This window comes from Zeus faber (genome assembly GCF_960531495.2).
Source record: "Zeus faber genome assembly, chromosome: 1".
NCBI classification, from domain to species: Eukaryota; Metazoa; Chordata; class Actinopteri; order Zeiformes; family Zeidae; genus Zeus; species Zeus faber.
Window position 1 is genome coordinate 57017372 of NC_137193.1, and position 26014 is coordinate 57043385.

Sequence of the window (26014 nt, forward strand, 5' to 3'; positions counted from 1 at the left end):
ACCATGCAGTGCCCCCCGCCCCCCATGCTGCATTCGTGACTTTTTTCCTCCTCCCGACCCAACGGATCAGAGACCTCTCTGTGTTCTGGCACCTCCTGATTTACAAATTAAACACTGGCTCCAATAATGTAAAAGTCATTCAACAAAGGCCATGAAGTCCAACTAATATTTGTTATTTGAAAACTTAGATTTATTATATAGCAAAAGTAGCTCTCTTGTGCGATTTGCCATTGTCAAGATGTCTGCGTAACACTGTTCCAAAAAACATTCACCTGGCTGGTAAAGCCCGTTTGGGACCCTGCCTACAAACTGCATGCCTCAGAACCCCACGCACCACCAAGAACACAACTGTGAAACACCAGCCTTCAGAAATAATCATCTTTTCTCTCAGAGAATATTAGTACACTTGAGTGACTAGGTCACTTGTGAGTATGCAACTCCTAGGAGTTAGTCTAAGTATTTTCACTAACTCCTAAAACTTCAAAGGATAACAGTCACAAGAAAAAAATGGGGAAATGTCCTCCACTAAGTTAGGATTAGAGTGGTCCGTCTCCAAATGTACCATTTAACATTACTCTCAAAATAAAAGTCTCATAAAAAGCATTCAAAGTGCTTCATTCATCAGAACGATATGATAAAAATCATTACCTTAAATTAAACTTGTATAAAGAATTAATGCGGGAAAAAAGTGTTATAAAATTGAATTGACTGGCGTGTCTAGGTAGCAGTAACAAAATGATAACAAAACACAGTCTCTGGTCTGTAACAGTTAACATGTGTGAGGCATATTCTGAATACTCCGATGGCAAGAGTTTTTAGAGGGAGTGGTCCAAATCAATTCTCGACAGGTGACGCTCCTCTGCTTCTATCGTCCAGGGAAGGAGTTGCCAGTTAGAGCGGTGTGACAAAATAATCTGCGGGCTTCTGGAAGGTGTGTGCTTGCTGCGTGTGGGGCGGCGGCGGCGGCGGCGGCTGCTGCTGCTGCTGCTGCTGCTGCTGCTGCTGCTGCTGCTGGATGATCTGCCGCACCTCGTCCTCCAGCTCCGGGGGGATGATGAGCTGGTCGTCAGGGTCCGGCTGGGCGGGGGCGTTAAAGTAACCCCCCTGCTTCCTGACGGGGGCGTCACCCGCCTCCTCGATGACGTCCTGGCTCCGTCCTTGGCACGCCACCGAGCCATTGGCCCGGGACCTGCGCCCCAGTGTCCCTGACCAGGCGTCTCCGCCGGGACCCGGGGAGGAAGGTGGGATGGGCGACGGGGCTGGAGAGCATGGTGTTGGGGCGATTGGTTCGGGTTGTGAGGCGACGGGAGGCGGGCAGTTTGTGTGAGAGTGCGTGTGAGGGTGCAAGTGCAGCTGGGGCGCGGGGCAGTCCCAGCTGTGCAGACAGTGCACGTCGGCCTCCACCTCCACACGGCTGCCGTTGGAGAAGACGCCGGCGATGGGCTCCTCGTCCTCGCTGTCCAGCCCGTTATCCGACAGCGCCCCGGAGAACTGCCTCTGGAAGGCTCCGCCCCCGCAGGTTGGCCGCCGTGCCCCTGCCCTGCCCAGTGGGTTCAGGTGGGCCGCCAGGGGTTCGGTCTGGGGCGGGGGCTCCTCCGAAGAGGCGGTGGAGCCCACCTCACTGCTAATCTCTGACGTGCTGAACTCGCTGCTCAGCTCGCTGACGGTGCCCGAGGAGGGCGGGGGAAAGGGCAGGCTGCCATCACTGGCCGGGTAAGGGTGGGCGCTGGGGTGGGCGTGCCCTACCAGGCCCGGACTGGGGGGCGGTGGCGGGGGCTCGCAGAAGCAGCAGCAGTCGTCGGTGATACTCAGCTGCACCACGATAGCGCTGAGACTGTCGGAGCAGCCGTAGCTCTGCGCCAGCGTCACCAGCTTCTTGGCGGCGGCCAGCGCATCCGGGACGTTCCTCACCGCCTCCACTGCCTCGCTAGGGGACAACACGTCCCACAGGCCCCGGCTCCCCAGCACGAAGAACTCGTCCTGCGGGGACAGGGTCACGGAGGAGACGTGGGGCCGCGGGGTCACGGCGGGACACAGGAAGGAGTAGCCCATGATCCTGGTGGAGTCTGTTACACCATTGACCTTGTTGTCCTGAGGATTAAGAAAGAGCAGTTTGTTAAAGGATGACTAATAATTATAATTATAAAAATAAGGTTGAGGTTGAAAAATTCTGGAATTTTCCTGTCATGTACCTAAAGGAGCCTTCACACATCGACGCTGATTATCCTCACATTCGCACCTTATGCCTCTTACCTCAGTGATGACGCCGTTGTGCTGGCGGACTCTCCGGTACTCTGCCTCCTCTTTGACGGTGTGGGCAGTGGAGAGTGGCAGAGCTTTTCCGTCCCGGCACAGCACCGCCTGGCACTTGCCCACGTTGGAGGCCGTCAGAGTGAAGCAGCCTCCTCGCTCGCCGGGGGCAACCAGGTCGTGTCTGATGTGACACAGGGCCGCTGAGCCGCCGAGCCTCTGGCCGGCGGTGCCGAGCTTCCTGAAGCGCGAAAACACGGAGAAGCATTTAGGGGAAAAAGGGACGTTATGTGGATATGAAAAACCATGTCTGTGTGTGTACCTCTGCATGGTCAGAAACGTGTTTGTCATGTAGTTCTCCTGTCTTTGGCTTTTGTGAAGCTCCTCCGCCAGCACGTCTCCCATGGTGCACTGCAGGAGGTAAGGCACTTCCACGTTCCTCTCTCCGTCAAACACTCCGTAGAGCGCTTCGCAAATACCGCAGAAACTGTCCAGGGCCAAGGCCGCTACACACAGCCTGAACACGCACACGCACGCACACGCACACGCACACACACACACACCCCCATGTCACCGCATTCATCTACTTCAATGGAAAACACAATATTGCCTTGAAAGCAGATGTTTCAACTTAGAGGAAAATGTGAAGGCACTGACTTGTTTTTGACACCGGAGGCCTCTGTGTAGCCATGACTCCAAACAGCAGGGGCCCCGGGGCCCTCGCTCGCACACAAAGCAGAGGGAGAAGGGTCCACCCTAAAACACCGGATGTTACTTAGGAGAAAGGGAGAGATGGTAAGAAACGTATTAGGGCTGCAGCCAAACATTGTATTTTTTTTCCAATTACTCAATGAATTCTGACCATAAAATGTCAGTAATATTAGGAAGGAATTAGGCTTGGGGGATTGGACGAATATATCAGCATTTGGTGAATGGCTGACTCAGTCGGCAATTATTACTTTTTCTTTTTTTATTTGGACAATTTTTTAGCAGGATTTTTTTTGTTTTTATTTTGCTAATTTAATGATCTGTCTCCTCAAGAATTGAACTCTATAAATAATTAACCTGTCTGTCAGAAAGAGTGACGTCACAATTAGCGAATCAGAAGCTCCATTACTATGCACCACAGTCCACCAATCAATGGAGAGATTCTTGGACAGATCCAAATCAGCTTCAAGCCATGTGCAGATTTTGGATTGTTTTGACGGTTTAGACCAGCGTGGAGATGGAGACTGGAGACTTTCTACACCAGTGTTGGAAATTATCTTTGCAGATAGAGGCGAGGAGGAGCAGGAGATTTATCCGAGCTTGATCAGTAAGAATGGTTCGCAAAACACACAAATATATCGGCGATTGCCGGTTGTTGGGCTGTTGGCGGTCGGTAGGAACATTTAACATATCGCCCAACCCCAGAGAGAATGGTACAAAATTATTGTGAATCTGATCACAGCGACCTGAAACTAAACAGGCATTTTGAAATTATGAAATATGCAAAAAATAAATAAATAAAATGCTATATACTCAGAAGGTAAAATCTATTTTTCAATAATATGGAACATTGTGAATGTAGACATATTTATATCTAAATAGCACATTTCTACAGTTTTTACATAAATTACTAAAATCTATTTTGTTTAATCATTTCATGTCTCTAAAATATAGTCAAAATTAAGTAACTTTGTAAAATAAGCTACTCTAATTGGCAGATGTAGTTTAATGTGTGTGTGTGTTCATTTCATACTTGAGCAGCTCCAGACTCTTGTGGTCCAGGTTGAGGCGGGGGTTGCCGGTAAGATCCAACTCCTGCAGTTTGGGGGGGAGAGTCTCCGGCAGCATCACTTCCGTCAACTCATTACAGCTCAGATCCACACACTGAGAGAGAGAGAGAGTGAGAGCGAGAGAGAGCGAGCGAGAGAGCAAAGATAATCAGATGGGAATTCTGATGGCTATAAGGCCAATGTTAGTTTGGAAATATATAAACTCAGTAATAAGTTAGAAAGATTGGGGCATGGATTCCTCACTAAAATGACAGGAACACTGGCAGAACGGCAGATAAAAAGAACGAGGGGAAACAGGATGGTTTAGAGGTAGGTTTAAAAAACAAAAAGGAAAAACTGATGTCAGATCAGAGCTTTAAGGTTATTAAAAAAGATGGAGAGATTGAGAGCTTGGCTGCAGCCACAACAATAGTCTGACCCTCTTTTCAAGGCATAATTCCCTAATCTAATATTGTAGGGCAACAAACGTTGGCATCAGCTTGTCTTGTGTGTGTGTGTGTGTGTGTGTGTGTGTGTGTGTGTGTGTGTGTGTGTGTGTGTGTGTGTGTGTGTGTGTGTGTGTGTGTGTGTGTGTGTGAGAGATCTGGAAATGTGCTGTATTATATCGGTTCATACGTGATTGCCTGTAGTTTGTGTTATGTTTAAATCAAGTATTTTGTCGATTTGTGATCTCATTTTATTTTTTGACTCCACAGTTCACCGCCGGTCTGATTTCAGGATCAGATGTCTCTTAAAAATGCCTCTTGCTTGGATTGTTCCATATTGAATTCAGTCTGAAGAATTAGCTCTGATGACCTTTGTCTATTTTAATTGCGTTTCTATTTTTCTCCCCGGCAGTTCTCCAGCATGCGTGTGTGTGTGCGTGCGGGGTTCTTTTTAATACACTGGGTCTAGGTGTCTATAGGGGAGACTGACCTTGATCTCCGTGAGCTGGAGGACCTCTGGCAACACGCTGATGCAGTTGGAGTGGGCGGACAGGGTGTGCATTCGCCTGCAGCTCAGGATGGTGGTGGGCACCGTCCGGAGCCGGTTACCGCTCAGGTCCAGCTCCTCCAGCTGCTCCAGGCGGGCCAGCTTACTGTGGGTGGGGGGGGGGGCAGGCGCAGGGTTACACCATGTATCACATTGGAAATACGATATTAGTAACAGTGATGACAACATTAAAGTGTTGGTTGTCAAACTGTTTTGGATGGATTAAAAAATGGGGGGGAAAAAAAGTTTCGATTTTTTAATCCATGCTAATAATAATGCCACAACAGCCAGTGATAAAACAAGTCACAGCGAACTTTATTAAAATGTCATAATGAAGAAGACAAACACCAGTGTTTTCAAACACATTTTGATACAATGCTTTTATCAAAACATTAAAGGCATATTGTGTATGTTTTGTCATTATATTGCTCATTTAGATCCAATTCCCATAACAAAACATAAAAATATCATATAAGATTTAACTGAATTAAAACTAGGGTAATCTTGGATTTCTAGAGCCATCAGTTCCTCTAACCTCAGTCACACTGCTGGGCTACCATGCAGTATCCCTAAGCAACCCCTAGGGAGCAAACTTCATATTTTGAGAACCACTCTACTAAGGCGATATCAATTTGTATTTGGATAAAGAGAATGATAGAGAAATACATGTAAATAATATGTGATATATATATATAGTTAGAACTTACAGAATTCTCTTAATATTGTGAGATACAGTTTTGAACATGAAATTAACTCTTACTAGCGGTAGTTTGTAAGAGTTACGGGAGCATGGTACCTGGCAGTGAAGGTCTGCAGCTGGTTGTAGGCCAGGTGGAGCACCCTGAGGTGGCCGTGGCCGGTCAGCAGGGGAACGCACTTGTCCGTCAGGCTGTTGTTGGTCAGGTAGAGCTCCTGCAGGCTGCTGAAGCTGTCCTCTGAAATGCTGGCCGGGGGGAGGCTCTCCAGCTTGTTGGCTGATGCGTTTAGGTAGCGGAGGCTGCGTGGGGGGGATAAATTCATAAATCAGAGAAATAAAGAAAAGGAGCCAGAGAAAGAAAGAAAAAAAAGAAAGAAACAAGAGAAAAAAAGAAAGAGAGAAAAAGTTCTGGAGCTTAAAAGCTTAAACAGAGAGAGAAGAAGAAGTGGAAAGGAAAAACAATAGACAGAACAATAGAAGAGCAGGAGGCCGTAGGTTCTTCACCTCTGGGCTTTGATGAACAGGTTGTGGGGGAGCTCAGTGAGCTGGTTGTGCTGGACGTCCAGAACCTCCAGCTGCGACCTCTCTAGCCGCTCCGCCAGCTGACGGAGCGCGTTCCACCCCGCCAGCAGCTTCCTCAGGGTCCCACTGCACAGTAACCTGGTGTGCACACAATGCATAATCTGAGTGGTGTTTTCCAGTAAAAAAGCATTAAAAACATGTTTTGGGGACCTGAGAGACCATATATTAACTTGGTGAAAAGGAGCATGATATTGTGAACTATGAATTCTAGCGCTAAATTATTTTTGTGGTCCTGATTTTTTGGGCGGGCCTAAATTAGGGTCACGTGATGCAACAGGTTCCTACGTGGCATGGCCCCTCCCCGAATACTATACAAGAGTCGAGCGCATTCATCAGTGGTTCTCTCGTTTAATTGCAACGAGTTACTACAGCCTACACTATGGCGCCTTGGTCCCTCACATGAATCTTCCCTGGATGCCAGAATGCACAAAACAGCTCCGTCTCGAAGTGTGGTGGCTCCCCCAGCTCCGTGCGAGCCCGGGGAGCGTGGATCTGAGCTGGCGGGCCTCTACCCATGTGCACAACAGGGTACAAAGTCCCGCTCCCCGGAAGAGCACCACGCTGCCCGTAACAAATATCCTATTTTTCTATATATTTTTTTTAACTTCGGAACAAAATCGAAACAACGAAAAAACAGCCCACTGTTAATTTTCTGATTTTGGATTTGCATATGTATGTATTGGATTAGTGGTATTTGACACTAGAGAGGCTGCACCTCCCCTGCGATCGGGTGTGGATTCAGTGCCTTTGGTGGACACACCCCCAGCATCTCAGAACAGAGGGTACTGCCTTTTTTTTCTCCCCCCTCTCTTCTCCACAATTTTGAAACCTCATTTTATATACTTGATTTTTTTTAATCATTCAGATTTGGCTGGGTGGATACTGACACATTTTTCTGTGCTGTTACAAACCTAGAACACATTTATAGTTGCTTTACAGGGACTTAATTTTTTTTGTAAATAAAACAACTGAAAATTGTAATTTGTTTGGAAGTTAGGCAACCATTTTCCGCTTACATTAAATACCACTATAGGTTTACAAATACCACTATAGCTATACAAATTAATTCAAATTTCTTATGTACGCATTACTTTTCTGCTTTTTTTTATATATTTGACAATTGTTTTTATTACTTTACTATCACTTTTTATTCTATTTTTATTCGTAAACTTTTTTAAATACTAATGGTCTACAGTGTAACGCACCAAACCTCACCAGAACTAATTCCTATTATATTTAAATGTAGCTGGCAAAATAATACTGTTTCTGACTTCTGATTCCGAAATATTTAATTTATGTAGTGGACAGAATTTGTTCCGTGAAATGTTTTTGTGATGCACATCAGATGGTATACTGAAATATGGAAGCAATTCTATTAACATATAAAAAGTAAATATAAACCCTGTGTCATTATAGCCCAATACACTCAAATTCAAATTTCCAAGTAAGAGTTACTTTGTCTTTAATGTAGCCTTTGTTGGAATGCGATGTCCAATTTTGCAAAGTCATGGTGAGTGTTCCCCACGGGAGAAGCTGTAAATCTCGAATCTGCGGCTCGTTGTTGCATGAGACACTCACTGAACGGGAAGCTCGGCGACACAGTTGTGATTGATATCCAACACCTCTAGACGGCCACTGTCACACACCCATCCAGGAACAAAGTCCAGCTTGTTCCTGTGAGACACATGAGCGAGCACGCACATGCACGCACATGCACGCGCACACGCACACACACACACACACACACACACACACACACACACACACACACACACACACACACACGAGACAGCTGTCAGGACATTACAAGTGCACAGCCTTCTCTTCCACAAAGTAAATAGGTCACTTAATTGTCAAGGATATAAATAGCGTGGTTTAGTTTATATCGTTTTGTTTACTCTGCGTACCGGGACACATCCAGAACAGTGAGATTCTCTGGCGCGGGGGACACCTCCAGCTCTTTCAGCTCTGAAAAGAGAGCACAGTGTACGTGAGAACAGAGAATATATATCTGCACATAATTTCGTCAAATGTTGAGCTTTCCACACAGACGTACCGTTACACGCGGCGTGCAGGCCCTTGAGCGCATGGCCTCCGACCCTGAGGAGGGCAAGGTTGTTCCTGTCGCAGCGGAGCAGCTCCAGCCTGGACAGAGACCTGACGTCCAGCTGCTGCAGCCCAGCATCCCGCACATCCAGCTGGGTCACGTGGACCAGAGTCCCGGCCTCTCCGGCCAGGACGCTCTGGAGCCTGTTCAGCCTGAAGAGAAGGAAGAAAGACAGATTGTATATCAAGTGATTGTATATAGAATTAAATACTGTACAATTTGGTCCGACTGTTTAAAAAATGAAAAAAGAAAAAGAGAAAAGAATCAATACTCCGATACGATTTAAGCCTTCATTTATATTTCCTCACAGGGTTCATTCTGGCATTACACAATAAAATTAAAGGACTTTTTAAGCACCATTTTTTTCATTTTCATTTCATGCAAAATGAATATAATACATTTTCAATGTTATCTTTATTAATTAAAATATAATCTTAGTCTTGTTGTCTATTATTTATATCTCTAATATACCACACACACACACACACACACACACACACACACACACACACACACACACACACACACACACACACACACACACACACACACACACACACACACACACACACACACACACACACACACACACACACACACACACACTAATAGGTGTATTTCCAACCATGCTAGATTAGATGTACATTTCCCTGGCAAGGCTCGACAGCAACCATTGCCCTTGACAACCAGATTGAGTCAATTGCCAAGCATTTCGTGGCCTCTGGTTGCCCCCTTTGGCAACCACTTTTTAATATAAAAAATAGCAAACAGCAAAACATTGCACCCCAAGAAAAATTTGTTGCCTTAGTGATATTTAAATATTACTGTTACAGTTGGAACCAGAACTCTGCACCTGTGTTGGTGTGTTTATTCTCGTGCGTACCGGTTCAAACTGGCACCAGTGGACGCAGAGCAAGGTTGTTACAGTCAGGGATGAAACTCGCTTTTCGGCGAATGTCGCTTTCTTGATGTCGATTTGGGTGACTTCTGTAAATCGTCCAAACCGATCCGAAGAGTTGTTTTCAGTTTGTTTTGTTCTTTTTTTTTTGGGGGGGGGGGGGGGGGAGTTATCAACGCCATCTATTAACTAGTGGACTCGTTCTCTGATATTACGTTAGACACAGACACCCCCCGGGGCCACTCTGGCTTGTAAGCGCTCCAAAGCAATGCTGCGTTGACGGGTTCGGAAAACTGTAATGTGTGTAAGTAGAAGTGATGCGTTCATAAGTACATTTCAACGATATTTTCAGTTTCGGCAACCTAAAGGTGTTGCCTTTTTGCCAGCCTGGCAACCACCTAAAAAAAAGTTAGTGTTAAGCCCTGTCTGGCATACTCGATGTCGTAAAAGCGATGCTGGAAATGTGTTATTACATTATGATTTGAATAACAAAAACCAAGGGGAATATTGCAGGTTTTTAATGAATGTGTTTTTCCCCAAGGACTTTTAAAGCACTTAAGTGCAATAGAGGCTATTTTCAAGGTATTTCGGTACTTACATTTCTGAGGAAGAAATTCAAGCACTTCAAGCATCTGATAAGAACCCTGCCCTCAGTATGTGGTAGATGTATTTCTGGATAAATGCAGAACAGCTGAATGGTACCTGACGTCAACATGCCGAGTGGACAGCCAGTGCAGAGCAGGTGTGTCCAGGACGGGGAGCTCGTTCCCGGCCAGACAGAGCCTCTCCATGCTTTTAAACTTCTCCAAGACTGGTGGGATGCGGCTGAAGCGGTTGAAGGACAAGCCCAGGTAGTTAAGACCCTCCAGAGCGCCCAGCTCCGTGGGGAGCGAGCTCAGAGCATTCCCGTCCAGGAGAAGAGTCTGCAGGCTAAAGATGGGGGGGTTTCAAATAAATACATATTTATTTACTATTTATATAATATATATATTGAGTATTGAATTGTAATGAAGGATATAAATGTAATATACATGATGATTCACAGTTTGTTCTGTCTATTTAAACACGAAAAAAAGGTTTTGCACAGAATTACAATAAATTCTCTCAAATCCTATCACGACAACATGTCTGAAATGGGATTTTCTCTGACATGCGCCAAAACTCAGACACACACACACACACACACACACACACACACACACACACACACACACACACACACACACACACACACACACACACACACACACACACACACACACACACACACACACACACACACACACACCAACACACACCAACACTCACACCACCCCAAATTCCCTTTCGTGCAGGGACAGTATGGGTTTGCCTTTGCACTGCGATTATCTGCGCAAAACTGCTGCAATGTCAGGACAGGGCCCTGGTTCGCGGCCAATTCCACTCTTTATAAACATCCTGACACAGATTTATCTGCACTGATGCACTGGCAACCACCCAAATTTCTGCAGCGAGTTTCTTAAGGTCACTCTGGACAAAATCTCTCCAGCAATGATGTTGTATACTATAAAAGACACATGGGTGTTACCATGACAAAGGTAACAGTAACAGTATTATTTAGGGGGGGGGGGGGGTCTTTCCACTCACTTGTGCATGGTTCCCACGGCCGCGGGCAGAGAAACAAGGCGGTTTCCCGACAGGTTGATCTCCGTCAGGGATGTGATGTCGCACAAGGCTAGTGGAAACTCGTGCAGGCTGTTATTGGACAGACTGAGGCTTCGCAGTTTACAAAAGCTGAGAAGAAATAAGTGCATATAAGAAGTCAGCCTAAAGGAGGGGACCCAAAAAAAGATAAACCAAGGCAAAGATGAATGATTGATGGAGAGAAATACATTTGGATATCAACATTCTAAGCCGTTCTGTCCTTGAAAGTTCTTTTTCTAGCCGTTCTGGCAATACACCTTTTGTGAAACTCCTCTAGTTACATAATGGTGTCTGACAAACAGCGGAAACTACTAGAAAGAAAGCCAAACACACACACTGGTTCTATTTTAAACCAACTGTTTGCAAAAGTAAAAGTGCTCACCATCACAATGCAACATGTGTTTTGGTTAGACGCTACAGTGTGTGTGTGTGTGTGTGTGTGGGTGTGTGTGTGTGTGTGTGTGTGTTTGTGTGTGTCTAACAGATCTCTGGGCTTCCCAGGCCTTAACTAATCCGCTCCACAAAGGGGCCGGGGTGAAAGGCGGCAGTGGATCCACGTCTTTCTGAGCCACGCCGCGGGAAAAAACACATTCCTGGAAACACCCGCCTGGGAAGTGTGTGTTTACAGAGGAACAATGGCAGCGTAGAGCCGTTCCCATCGGAAGCATGATGTTCCTGCAGCCGCTGAGCGGCAGCCAAAGAACCGACAGTGAGATGAAAAGAAGCATGCTTGGGTAGGACTGGGAAATATGGATTAACACACCAACAAGGAAGTTTAGAAAATATCAATATATATTAAGGCTGGGCGGCATATCAATATAACATCGATATCCTGGTAGAGACAAAATACCATCTGTGATTTTGGTAATTGCCATATAGTTAAATGTTGTCTTTAAGGCTGCATTGGTCCCACTTTGTTATAATATCCACACTAAGGATGCTAATTTTGAGTTATTTTTCTGACTGATAACCGACCCTCGTTAACCAGTCGTTAACTGTTATCCGACAATATTAAAATATTAGGGCACTGCCCCCTGACCCCCCCCCAAAGAAATTGCGGTCAGTTGTTTATTGGACTTGACAAATTATAATTATAAATAAGGGGAATCATAAATATGTTTTTATAATGCGAACACAGCTCTCCATGCGCACCGACCCAATATCATCCAATTGCACCGACTGAAAGCCATAGAACCGCTGGAGTCACTCCGTTTGGAGCCATTCCTCCAAATAAAACAACTAAAAACAGTGTGTTTTTAATTTTTTTTGTTCTGAGGAACCAGGACGGGGCACGGACGACTTGTGCCCCTTTCCTCTGTGCGCCCCGCCCCCCCGTAGAATATCAGCATTGAACAGTGGAATCTGATTCGACTGACACAATTGAGTCGGGTACAGCCCTAACTGGCCACTTTATTAGGTAGACCTTGCTAATACTGAGTTGGACACCCTTTTGCCTTCAGAACTGCCTTAATTCTTCATGGCATAGATTCAACAAGCTGTTGGAAACATTCCTCAGAGATTTTGGTCCATATTGACACGATGGCATCACGCAGTTGCTGCAGATTTGTCAGCTGCACATCGATGATGTAAATCTCCCGTTCTACCACTTCCCAAAGGTGATCTATTGGATTGAGATCTGGTGACTGTGGAGGCCATTGGAGTAAAGTTAACTCATTGTCATGTTCAAGAAACAAGTTTGAGATGATTGGAGCTTTGTGATATGGTACCTTATCCTGATGGAAGTAGCCATCAGAAGATGGGTACACTGTGCTCATAAAGGGATGGACATGGTCAGCAACAATACTCAGCGTGGTATTAAAACGATGCTCAATTGGTACAACGGGGCCCAAAATGTGCCAAGAAAATATCCCCCACACCATTACACCACCACCACCAGCCTGAACCGTTGATACAAGGCAGGATGGAACCATGCTTTCATGTTGTTTACACCAAATTCTGACCCAACCATCTGAATGTTGCAGCTGAAATCGAGACTCATCAGACCAGGCAACGTTTTTCCAATCTTCTATTGTCCATTTTTGGTGAGCCTGTGCCAATTGTAGCTTCAGTTTCCTGTTCTTAGCTGACAGGAGTGGCACCCGGTGTGGTCGTCTGCTGCTGTAGCCCATCTGCTTCAAGGTTCCACGTGTTGTTCGTTCAGAAATGGTATTCTGCATACCTTGGTTGTAACGAGTGGTTATTTGAGTAACTGTTGCCTTTCTATCGTCTCTAACAAGTCTGCCCATTCTCCTCTGACCTCTGACATCAACAAGGCATTTTCGTCCACACAACTGCCCCTAACTGGATATTTTCTCTTTTTCGGACCATTCTCTGTAAACCCTAGAGATGGTTGTGCGTGAAAATCCCAGTAGGTCAGCAGTTTCTGAAATACTCAGACCAGCCCGTCTGGCTCCAACAACTATGACACGTTCAAAGTCACTTAAATCCCCTTTTTTCTCCATTCTGATGCTCAGTTTGAACTTCAGCAATTCATCCTCACCATGTCTACATGCCTAAATGCAATGAGTTGCTGCCATGTGATTAGCTATTTGTGTTAACAAGCAATTAAACAGGCATACCTATTAAAGTGGCCGGTGAGTGTATATATATATATATATATATATATATATATATATATATATATATATATATATATATATATATATACACACACACACACACACACACACACACACACACACACACACACACACACACACACACACACACACACACACACACACACACACACACACACACACACACACACAGAATATTATATATATTTTTTAATTTTACTTTTTTTTCTTTTGCATAGTTTCAGCTGGCATTTTGTACCTGCGTGTTTGGACCAAGAATTGCGTGGTTGATACACAAAAGGTCTGCTAGTTGCATGTCTTGCCCCCCGAGTTGTATTTAGCAAATAGATTGTACAGCCAATTTTCTGTTACCATGCAACAATCTTTTTATTTATTTATTTTTTTTTATTTTTTTTTTTTAATAATATCTTTTAACCGATTAACTGATAGTCTTAATCGGTCAAAATTGTTATTGTCGGTTAACGGTTAAACGGTTAACTATTAACATCCCTAATCCACAACACTAATTATTGTTCCTCAAATATTTGTCGCGTGTAAATATGATACAAAAGCATCAATACTAACCCCAAAAATATTGTGATTTAGTGATTTAATATCCAATGTTAAAGAAGAAAGGCTAGTCTATTGAACCTTATGTAATTGTTTTTTATGTAAGTTTTTTTCAAATGAAACAATATAATTTCTACCATTTAATTTTAAATATTATAGATCACATATCATGAGAATCGTAATCCATTAACTTGTGTAACTATAAAATTTTACATCGCACTGACAATATGACGATACCGATACGAGAAGATAAACCATTTCCTCGGAACTGAATCTGCAAAACCGACACCGAAACACTCCTCGCTGAGCGCCGGCCCCAGCTGTGAAAGAGCACGTACTCATGCCCCGTCAGTCATTGTAACTGTTTGATTTGGCTGCCGAGTCGGAAATCACTGAGCCCTCTTCAGCAGAGGTCAGGTGGTGGAATGTCAAATCTGTCATCGCCAGCGTCGCTTTGCTTTTCAATCACCCGAGCCACAGAGCCCCCCCCACCACCACCTCCACCCCCGGCAACTAGTCATTTTTAAACTGATCTTAAATGCATCCCATGTCAGACCATATGGTATAAATCCCGGCAGAGACAAATGATATGGAAAAACAGAGTTATAGAGGGTGAATAGTAGAGATGCAACAGTACAGTGGGCCCACTGTTCGGTATGTATCACAGTTTGGGGCCACGGAAACGCTATGGTTTCGGTATTTTCATATTTAAGAAAGATAAATAAAAATTGAAATATAGATACAAAAAAGTTAAAAAGGTGTACAAGATGTTTTTGTAGTAGTCTGCCATAAATAACTAGCAGGGCCGGCTCTTACTCTTGGTGATATAGGTGGTTGCCTAGGGCGCCATCCCTGTTTTCAGAATTGAACTATCACAAGGTTTGAAGTTAGATCAATCAGTCAATGTACTACTGTGAGTGAAGGCTTTTCTCTTAACAATACAATAGTTGAATAAAGAAATGTGATTCATATAAATTCACACATCGATTAATCTAATTTCATCTTAACACGTAGGCCTGGTGTACAGGAAAGAACAGTTTATATGTTGTTGTATCCATTGTTGTGTTGGTCCTACTATAGAATGATTTATTGCTTGTGTTTAGTGAAAAATATAGAAGATAAAGAACTTTTATAAAATCGCGTACTAAATCTCAATCGCAATATTGGTCTAAAATATCGCAATTCGATTATATTCCCAAATCACTCAGTTATAGTCAAGTGTGTGTATTGAAACGTAGTGGTTGAAACGCGTACTGGTTCTATAACATATCGTGTACCGTTGCATCCCTCGTGAATAGATAGATGTGAGAGAGAGAGAGAGAGAGAGAGAGAGAGAGAGAGAGAGAGAGAGAGAGAGAGAGAGAGAGAGAGAGAGAGAGAGAGAGAGAGAGTTGTCTCACCTCGTGAGGGCTGTCAGCCCCCTGTGCGGCGACATGAAGTTGTGTTTGAGGTTGAGGTGGGTGAGGTCCTGGCTGTAGAAGAGCTGTGAGGGAAGCTCCTCCAGGCTGCAGCAGGACAGGTCCACTGAGCTCACCCTCTGGGAGGCGATCTGGGTAAAAGAGAGATTACAGTGTAAATAAATAATGTGACGTGCTGGCGCAAGCGCTGACAAATATTCCCTGAGGACCTAGGCGTGATACACCGTTTCCTGCTGCACTGGTCACCTGGCCGCTGAGAGTGAATTTCAAAGTGGTACGACACAAGTATAATATGTGTGATTATCTGTCAATTCTCATTTCTTTGTTTATTTAAACACTGCTGCCTTACTTTAACGTGTACGCAAGACATGACTGGATAGCATCCAGACTGTGGAGAAATTTGATCACAATCTGAGACGGAACCGATCTGATAACCGATATGCGGCCAATAGAGGAGGGAGGGATAAAAAAAACCAATAAAAATAATCTAGCCAGAAATATGATGGAAACACATTTGTTACAACATAAATGTATTCTGGTCTGATTCTGTAATAAAAGTAGATTGAAATGGCTGCTGCAAGAGGACCTGCTTACCTTTGCAGCCTGCCTGTGCCAGCGGAGGTTTTCAGTGTAGGAGTCGTAGCTGACGTAGTAGGTCTGGCTCTGGGGCCCCGCTGAGCTGAAGGCCAGGCAGTGACTGTGCCTCCTCACCTCCTCCACCTGAAACATACCACATAAACTCAGCTTTCTACAGAGCTGACACACTCAGCTTGTTTCCATTGCCAATGTCATTCAAAATCATGGCATATTATTGTATTGTTTAATTTAGGGAAGTAAACAAAGCCCGCCACAAAACCAGGTTAGGTTTAGCATGCATACAGTATATTTGACAAAGTACCTTTCCGCCAATGAGAGGGAGGATGTGCATCTTGCCGGTGTGGGCGTGCTTGACCGAGGACACGATGAGACACGTTCCGCTCAGGGTGACCTGCCGCTTCGACCAGCGGTTCACCGGAAGGGCCAGCTTCCCCTTTCGCACGTTGAACACCCCGGAAAGCTGCACGCGCTCCGAACCTCCCACATTCCGTGGCTTACCTAGAGAAAGGAGCAATAAAGGGGGCAAAAATTAAGGGCGGACAGAAAGGGAGAGACGGAAAAAAACTGCAAGAGGCTTCTACGCTGTCTGGCATTTTAAATTAAAACTATTGATGTTCAGCATCAATAGTGTGACTTTTTCAAAACCGCTTTTTGTAATCATAGAAAAAGTTATTTTTAGCTCTTTGAGAATGAATGCAGATTTTTGTGGGGAAAAAAACAATCTCGCCCCCCCCCACACACACACACACACACACACACACACACACACACACCCCCTCCTCAGGGGGTGAGGGGGGGAACAGCGCTCTAGTTATGTAAGAGAATTGTAATGGCCTATGGGTAGAGAGTGAATGAGAGTGAGCACTCACTCAGGCGTGATTTGTTACATTAACCCCTCGCTGACACACAATGCAATGTGAGTTAGGTTACGATTGCAAGGTTACCCGGAGGATTAGGTAGAAACACCAGGCGCGCCAAAGAAAAGCATCACAGCGCCCAGGCGTCCAGACCAACTGCCTTTCAGGAGTCACGTACATTTGTCACGTCATGTACGTTTTCAGGTCGTGTATACATGCGTGCCGGAACTGTCCAATCTCCCGTTGAGCAACCGGGGGAGGTTGCAAAGGAGGGAGGCCCGTGTCAAAAAAAAAAATAAATCTGAGCCGCTGAGACCTCTGAAATCAGATTAGCTTGTTACGCAATGTCTTACAACACTAGCGTTGACTGTGATTCTCCCTGCAGCTTCCCCCCTGTGACTTAAGTCTACAAGCTGAATTCCAGCTGAATTCCACAGGGAACATGGACAGTACAGTGGAATGCTGAGAGAATTAGTTAAGACTTTTCCAAGCGCTTGTTACATTAGGAGGCACACAAAACACCAAACTGAGGCCACTACTGTTCTGAATCGTCACCCAAATTAAACGGATGTCACTACAAACAATGGCTCTCAGAGTGTTTAGTTGTGATTACCATATGCTGTGTCTGCTCCTCTCCTGTCCTTCCTGCTCTCACTGCTCCCAGATACAGATGGATAATTATAATATATGGACTATATCAGTGGTTTTCAATAATGACATAATAATAATAGTTTCACGGTTATCTCCCCAACTATAATAGTTAGGATAGGATAGAGTTCCTATACTATAGTATAGTATAGGAAGTTTGGACTAAATCATATCCAACTATAACAAGAATTACAGCATTGCGGTTATATGCCTCCGCCAACCAGTCATGGTGCAGTTTACATCCATGTCCAGACTCATATGATTCGTGGCACAAATTCAGTATCTGACCAAATGTGAAATATGATCACAGTCTCCCCTTCTGTTCCTGAGTTATGGAGTTGAAAAATGGCCAGAAAATTATTTTTGCGGAACATTATGTCATTGGGTATAACATGTCATCACCACTGTATCCTATTGGATATTTGTGTGACATTTTCTCATAATTGGCATATGAATTACTGAGTTATGACCAAAAACGTGTTTTGTGAGGTCTCAGTGACCTTGACTTTGACCACCAAAACCGAATCACTTCATCCTTGAGTCCTAGTAGACGTTTGTGCCAAATTAAAAGAAATTCCCTTGAGGTGTTCCTGAGATATCGCACTCACAAGAATGGGACAGAAGTACGTACGGCCGGCCGGCCCAAAAACACAATGCCTCGCTGGCGCAGAGGCATACAAATCTTCTCCAATCGGGGTCCCAGAGACAAAACCTTATCAGATAGGGCTCTGTGGCCTAATGCACTGACTGCCTAAACCACTGGCACTCATGGCTTTGTAAACAGGCAGAAAGAAGACACTACAAGGCTTTCAAGACCGATCAGGAAAAGACTGGTGATTGGATGGAGTGGCGGTCATCGTGGTTATTCTGTAACTTTTGTGTGTGACTGACTCGCATGACTCTGACGTCATATGATCCCAATCAGCAATGTCAGCATCCAAATCCAGCACCTTTTATTTTGTTGGGGAAATTCTAGCCATAATCCTGTGGTTTGTGCTCGTCACAGACTGAAATAGCAACAGGGATTTATTTTAATGGCGCATGAATAGTCAGTTTGCGGTACAGGAAGGGAGAAATGGAGAAGTGTAAAAAATAATGATATCCATTCCGTGCTGTTGTATAGTCTGCAAAAGAAATGTGTGTTCCGGAGCGCTGCAGTGGACCTTGTTATTCATTCTGCAGGCGTAGGTTGAAATTGCATATATTTGCTCTGTGTTTAGATCGCGCTACTCGAAGACTTTGAGGAGCACAGGTTTGTCAGCAAGAACACTGTACTGTTGGGCGACCAAAATTGAGAAACCGGGACTCTCGAGAACAGGAATCCAATTATGCTAAATTAGTTTATACGTTCACACTCTTCATCCTCCATGATGATCAGTAATCACTAAAAGCCCCATGGACAATGAATACAAGAGATTAGCAGCCACACATACCATAGAAAAACAATTGCCTCCTTCATTTTTCCCCTATTTTTTGGACATAAACCAAGTGACCAAGTCTCCGCAAGAAAACATTTTAATCCAAACGCAGGGAAAATCCCTTTTGATTCCATATTTTAGCGAACAGAGACGTGTGCATGTTGCTGCTGATTTGTTAACAACTTGCACATCATTGGTAATTGTGACGTATAGCTGATCACGACACACCCACAACCAAAACACATGTGGCGTCTTTTGTTTCTTTTTCGGTGAAAGGGTTGCAGCTGCTTTATTTAACCTGCATCTAGGCTGACGTTATTGTATGAATTTAAAAAAGCAAACTTTAAGCCCTGTAAACACTCCGGATGTATGAGGAGATTGCCGACTGCAACAATGCAATTGATAAATCACATCAAACGAATCCCTTTAGGCTGCACGCCCTCCATCTTTAAACTAAACAACTGCATGGAATCTGTATCCTGTCAAATTCACCCTTTCCTGGGTGGAGCAGGCAAGACGTAAGGCCGCGTTTTAACATACACGCACATGCCCTCCCTTCCGTCCATTCCTCTGCGCAGGGGGAACATCCCGTCCCTGAAAAAGCGAGCAGCCTGCAACCGTTTCCTGTCTGCTGGAAAAGGGAACATTCTTGGCACCTCTTGTCCTCGATAAGCCAGTGGTGATATCAGCGTCACCGCCCATCGGATTGATTCACTCACTATGGAGTGGTGCGGTTATCGCAGTACTGCGGGAAGAATCTTAGTCCTCACGGGGGCATTCGGGGTGGATTGGGTCTGACACATTTGTTTATAGGCAATGGATAATTAACCTTGTAAAATAAAAAAAGTGACCTCTGGATGGTGCAGAAGCAGTAGCTGCTGCTGCTGTATCAGGTACATCAGAATCACTGAGGAGGTGAAATCTGAACACTGCTCAGGTCATTGTTCTTTCATTGTCAGCACAGTGTGTATGTGTGCGTGTGTGTGTGTGTGTGTGTGTGTGTGTGTGTGTGTGTGTGTGTGTGTATCAACGATCATTTTACGGGGGGTCCCGCTGAGTCAGTGCCCTCAGACTTAACACCGATACAAATACATTCCTACTCATCATCATCATCCTCTCCAACAGGAATTAGCCCAGGGTTGAACTCATTATGTTAACTGTATTATACTCGACTGGGGGACAGAAATGTTTACTGATTTTTGTACAACTCAACTGAAATGTTTCACACTATTTTCAACGATTTTTTTAACAAATGTAGAGGAGTAAGTAATAAGAGGAAGAAGAGGAATCAAGGTTACTCTCCCAAACATGGTATGCAGTATGGCGTACAAAACACAAGTATTTCATATCTATACATAGATGCCATTCGGCATCTTTCTGGGGTTTTCCCAAGTACCACCAGACCTGAAACTAACTCTAGGGGGAAACAATGATTTTAGAAGAAAAAAATAATCAATGACTTAAGTTGCTCCTTAAATAGGAAGTTGATGGTTAAAATAAAAATGTTCTTATTTGAATTGAGTAGACTACAATTTAAATGCCTAAGAAATGAGTGAAACATGTGTATGTTGGGGTGTATGTATCGTTTGATAGAATAGCATACTGTAATGGCGGCCTTTTGAGGACAGATGAACACCTCTGTGGATCACTTCCTCGTGTGCGTTCAAAACACGAGACAGAAACAGCTCTGCAAACAGTCCCGGACGACTAGGGTTATTAGTGGTCAATCCACCTGGCCCTCGGAAGTGACGTTCACAGATTTAATTTAGGCTTGTTTAAACACGAGTTCCATAGAACATTCTCCAGATTAATGGCTTTAAGAATAGCTCTGAAAAAAAGATTAATGAGAGTTATTCTTTCACGATTCCCCGTCGCACCACCTCATTCATTTGAGCCCCTCGTGCAGCTCCGCCCACTTCTGCGACACGCCGGTCCTTTCACTTCACATTTCATGCCTTTCCGTTCCCCCGTTCTCTCCAGGGTGACGAGGGAGTGCTCGCCGGAAGGGCCCCTGCTTTCAGCGACATAACTCCACATCATACGCTTTGTTTCTCTGTCATGCTACTGTGGGAGCCAAGAATTGGGGAGTGGGGTGGGGGGGGTAAAGAGGCCTTTGCTGGGTAGCTGTTTACACAACATATTCAGGACCAGTCAGAAAAGATTGGTACTTCAAAGCTGGGCCATGCTGTGTCAATGTTTGCTCCACACTCCATGTTGATAAAAGGAGACGCGAGCAGGACAATGTTAATAACAACACTTATTCAGAACGATGCATAAAAAAGGACATGTCTGTATCGCTTACTCCATCATAACACCAATAACACCAACAGATTCTGACTCCCCCCCCCCTTTGTTGAGAGAGTAAAAACAGGGTCAAAAACAACTTCCAGTGGTGCTAATCCCTTAATAGATCATGGCTATATCCTCTTAAACTGGTTTTAGTCTGCTTTTCTACAGCAAAACAAACCATATGTGAGAACTTACTCTGCGAATAAAGTGATTCTGATTCTGATTGTGACATCATCACCATCAATGGCACAAACAGAAATCATTATGACTGGACATATTATTGGTCTTTGGAATGGCAAAGAGAGCACCTGTCACCTCCAGATGTGTCTACCTGCTTTACACCACCAGGGTGGCAGGGCAAATATCACAACACGAGTCATTGTCCCCGTGGGACAATCGAACACACTTGTTTGACGGTCCGGCTGCCCAAACACAATGACAGCAGTCATGGCGCACTGGGAGTGGATGGACAATGGATGGATGGTCTGCTAACGAACAACTACAGGCCATAAAACGTGTCAACACGAAGATTAATGCCAATAAATATGAACATACACTCGCCCCTGTTCATCGCTCTCCCACAAATTATACTATACCATTTGAGGCTCTGTAGACTTTCAGTCTATGTACTCACCAAAATAAAAGCGTATCAGGCTGCCTATTTCCGGATTCATCCCCTCTTCCTGCACTCGCCATGGGTCTTCAAAGCCCAAATTGGTAAGGTATTCATTTAATAAGTGCAAGGGTCTCTCGTCGTCACCCAGCCTCCTGACAGCTCCACCGTGCAGCTGCACGTAGAGGGCCGGGGGGTTATCAACGGGCTCCGACCACCCTCCGCTGTCCCCCAGGAGCTCCGGGTCCAGTCGGCCATATGCCGGGCTGGTCAGCGGTCGGGTCTGCGAGCTGCCGCTGCATTTGGAGGAAGGTTTCTTACAGTTTGGTGAATCTACGTGGCTCTCTGTCTCGGTGTCGTCGGTGTTCGGCGTGTCATTGCGCGTATTCGACACCCCGTTAGGGGCACCGCCCGGGTCTGCGGCGTGCGCTGGGGAAGGGATGAGCTCCACCTCGTCGGAGGAGCTCTCGAAAGGGTCGGGCCCCTCCGTGGGACTGTCACGGCCAGGGCTCAGGCCCGAGGTGTCAGTGCCCGGGCCCAGTCCGTCACTCAGGGAGTCCCGGCGCTCGAGGCCCCGGGGCCCGCAGAGACTCGAGTCCTCGCAGGTGCTGCTCTCCACGTCGGAACCCGAGTACAGCCCGTAGCAGTCGTCCGTGATGGTCCCGTCCAAGTCGTTCAGGTAAACCTCTGAGGAGGGGTCGCTGGGCATGTCATCCGAAAACAAACAGCAGGAGAACCGAGCCTCTGGGTAACACTGCACGGGGTGGTCTCCGTCCTGTGGAGCTTCGTTCTCCTTTGATTTGGCGAAGGACAGAGGGACCTGACAGGCTTCCTGAGACCTGTTGACCTGTCCACTCCCACACACACCCGGTTTGTATGCACCTTGGTCGTGGCCATTGCTGCAGCTCCCGTTCATTTCCACCGTTTTCCTCATCCTCACAACGGTCCCGGCTTTACCGGCTTCCAGCTGAGCCGCCATGTCCCGGGCTGTGGTGCCCGGCGTGCAGAGCACCGGTCTCGGGTGCGAGGAGGGCGTGAGCCACTCGTGGACGTGGACGCAGCCGCGCCGTGGGTCGGACCGCACCCACGCCTTGTCAGAGACCTGGAGCTGCTTGGACGGCTTCTGCCGGAGGAAGGTCTTCCTGTCCAGGCTCAGGGTATTCAGCGGGGAGGCGGCGGGGCTCGGGGCGGCGGCCTCGGCCGGGGGAGAGCCGGCAGCGGTGGAGGGCTGAGCCCCCAGGGAGAGGTTCCTCCGGTGCCGCCGCCGCCTCCGCATCAGCAGCGGGTTGACGGTCGCGTTGTCTTTGGCCGACGGTGGCTTGGCGGCGGGCATGACGGCCACGTTTTTGGTCAGGACCTGGTTCTGGTAGATCCCGTTTCGGATCGCGATCTGGAGCAGCGAGGTGGTGGCGAGTCCCTTCCCGAAGAGTTTCGACTCTCCGAGCCCGCATCCATCATCGTCCCCCACCACCACCACCACCGCGGTCCCGGGTCGTTTCCCGGCGGACAGTGTCGACACTCCGGCGGCGGTGTGCTTGACGGAGTTGCCCTCGCCGCTCGCGTCGAGCGGTCCCTGCGTCGCCGGTGAAACGGAAAGGGCGTTCGACTCCGACCGACTTTCCTCCATAGCCGCAGACCGCGCACTTTCCATTCCGACGAGCTGTTAGCCTGTTAGTGCTAACCGTAAGCCTGCTAGCCCCTAGCCTGCTAGCGCCAACTGCCACTAGTTACTGACCAACTCCAATGGGTTTTAGCCTCCCGTTAGCTTAGCCTGTCACGGTACTCACGCACTTCATTCAGAGAGTTGGCTAAAGGCTACATCCTTCCGAGTGACAGCCGCCAGCTAGCTTGGAGGAGCTAACCAACAGGCTGCTGTAATGAATATATGTCCAGTAATTCCTCCGCTAACGCCGCTGTGTGTCCATGGCCGTTGGCGCTAGAAGGCGCGACCGCTCACTGTACGGATGACGCGCCGGGTCGGGCTGCTCCCTGGACAGGGCGTGGTCTCATTGGATATGAATTATGCTGCGTTCCTGTCGGGGCGGAACTCGGAAAAAACCGACCCCCCCCCACGCGGAGCGATACAAAGGCACGCCCATTTATAAATTCGAGTTGAACTACGCTGTAGGTTTTATGTTAAGTGAACATACTTTTTTTTTTTTTTTAATTCACACGTGTGCCAAAAATAACACGCATTTACTGCGGGTCTCCATGTTTGTTTCTTTTTCCCTGAACAGAGGCAACGGAACCTCTTTAGCTCGGAGATGGGCGCCACCGATTCGGAATGACCGAGTTGCGAGGCACTTTGGAACGCAACATTAGCAAGAAGCTGATATAACCGCACAATTATCCTCGTCTTTTTGTTTTTATAGCTTTTGCACAAACACTCCAAAAACACAAACAACGGACAATCGCACACTGCTGCATCCTCTGGTAACGGTGAATATTAATTTAAATGAGATTTGAACTGAACCTGTGCTGGAATGCGCGTCTCAGGGAGTGGCGCGTCCTCTGGTGTCATCTAGTGGATGAATGATATTTTTTTATTACTGTTTTATTTTTGTATATATATATATTTTATTTTTACTAATTGTGATATGATTATAATTATTATTGTTGTTATTATATTTATGTACGATTCCGCAGATGGATTCCAGCATGATAGACAACTAAAAAACTTGAATCTTCCCAACCCAGTGACTACAGGAGCGTCAAGATATCAGTTTTATTATTTTATTGTTCCGCTCAGGATTTACTTTTACTTTCACAACTACCGACGGAAAAAGTACCCACAACGTTTACTAAAAGTAAAAGTACAAAATTACTATAGATACAAATTACATTTCTACTTCAGTTAATGTATGTGATCTTAAATACACGTATTATACGTGTATGAGTAAAAGTGAAAGTAATCTAAAGTATAATTTACTTACTTTGTATAAGTACTTCGTTACTTTTTATCACCGCAGATTATACACACGCAGCGACGCGACAAGGCGAGGGCAAAGTGCGGCCTCATGCTTCACCAAGTTCCTTCTTGACTCTCTCTCTACCTCTACCACCACCACCACCACCACCACCACCACCACCTCCACCTCTCCCAAATCCACACCTATTATTCTAAACCACTATTACTGCCGCTCACGTCCGCAGCCTTCATGTTGCTGTGAAGATTCCATTGTCTCTTGCTGCGCTGCAGGTCTAGTCTGGGTAAGCCTCCGCTCTTATAAAGTCTTTTTTTGTGGAAGAAGAAAAAACACGGAAAATCGTTGAAATCTGCACCGGGAGAAGAATTAGCTGTCCGCAAGTTGTCGAGATTCAGTCGTATAAATTCAATTGGATGCAAAATTGACCCCCGTTGCACATTTTTTTTATGGAAGGTAGTGCTTGTCAGATCTTTAGGATAAACTTTTAGAATTTTAGGATTTTATCGCACGTGATATGTTCATCGAGGAGGATTAAGAATGGGATGCCTTTCAAACGGGCATGGGAGGCAGAAATGGGAGATCAGCCTGAGACACAATAAAATCTGTGAGAAAGAAGAGCAGTCATTAAAAAAAAATGCAACAGGGATTAAAGAGAACCCAAAATAGAGAGCACGTATTAAAGAATGAGTGAATTCGATTGGCTCCCTTTCCATTTCCACAGCCTTCATTCGGGTGTGTTTCTTAGATCCAAGCAGCTCCCCGCTGGTGAAAAAGGCTGGATAAAAAAAGGGAACGGAGAGACAGGGACATGGGGAAGTAATCCGTTTTGAAATGCACTCCCTCTGAATGTGAGGTCTATAATTAGGCTGGATTGGTTGAAGAACCTCCCTTTGCACCCAGTATCACACCCCACAGCCACAGTACATCCTTTCTCTCGTTGATGTAATTCTGAGTGTGTTTAAGTTTGAGCATAGACACATTTTTCTTTTCCAGAAAGACAAAACTTATTTATATGAGCGCTGACTTTCATGACAGTTGGGGTCATGATCACATCAGGGAGATACTACACTGACGTTGGAATGCAAACAACTTACATTGTATAACACCAGGGTTTATTTTAAAACCAGACAT

General features: G+C 45.7%; 1 protein-coding gene across 1 annotated transcript; it reads right to left on the minus strand.

Annotated features, from left to right (window-relative positions):
• Positions 1–189: 189 nt before the first annotated feature.
• Positions 190–23875, minus strand: LOC307233547 (PH domain leucine-rich repeat-containing protein phosphatase 1-like). Its single transcript, XM_080004885.1, has 17 exons — positions 21978–23875; positions 16433–16629; positions 16129–16254; positions 15517–15665; positions 10911–11057; positions 9987–10214; positions 8336–8538; positions 8187–8247; positions 7858–7953; positions 6202–6357; positions 5797–5997; positions 4944–5106; positions 3992–4122; positions 2908–3024; positions 2573–2767; positions 2254–2491; positions 190–2091 (listed from the first exon to the last, which is right to left on the minus strand). Exons 1-17 carry the CDS (start codon positions 23605–23607, stop codon positions 892–894), a joined length of 5238 nt encoding a protein of 1745 aa, XP_079861011.1. The 5' UTR covers positions 23608–23875; the 3' UTR covers positions 190–891.
• Between the last annotated feature and the right edge of the window lie 2139 nt (positions 23876–26014).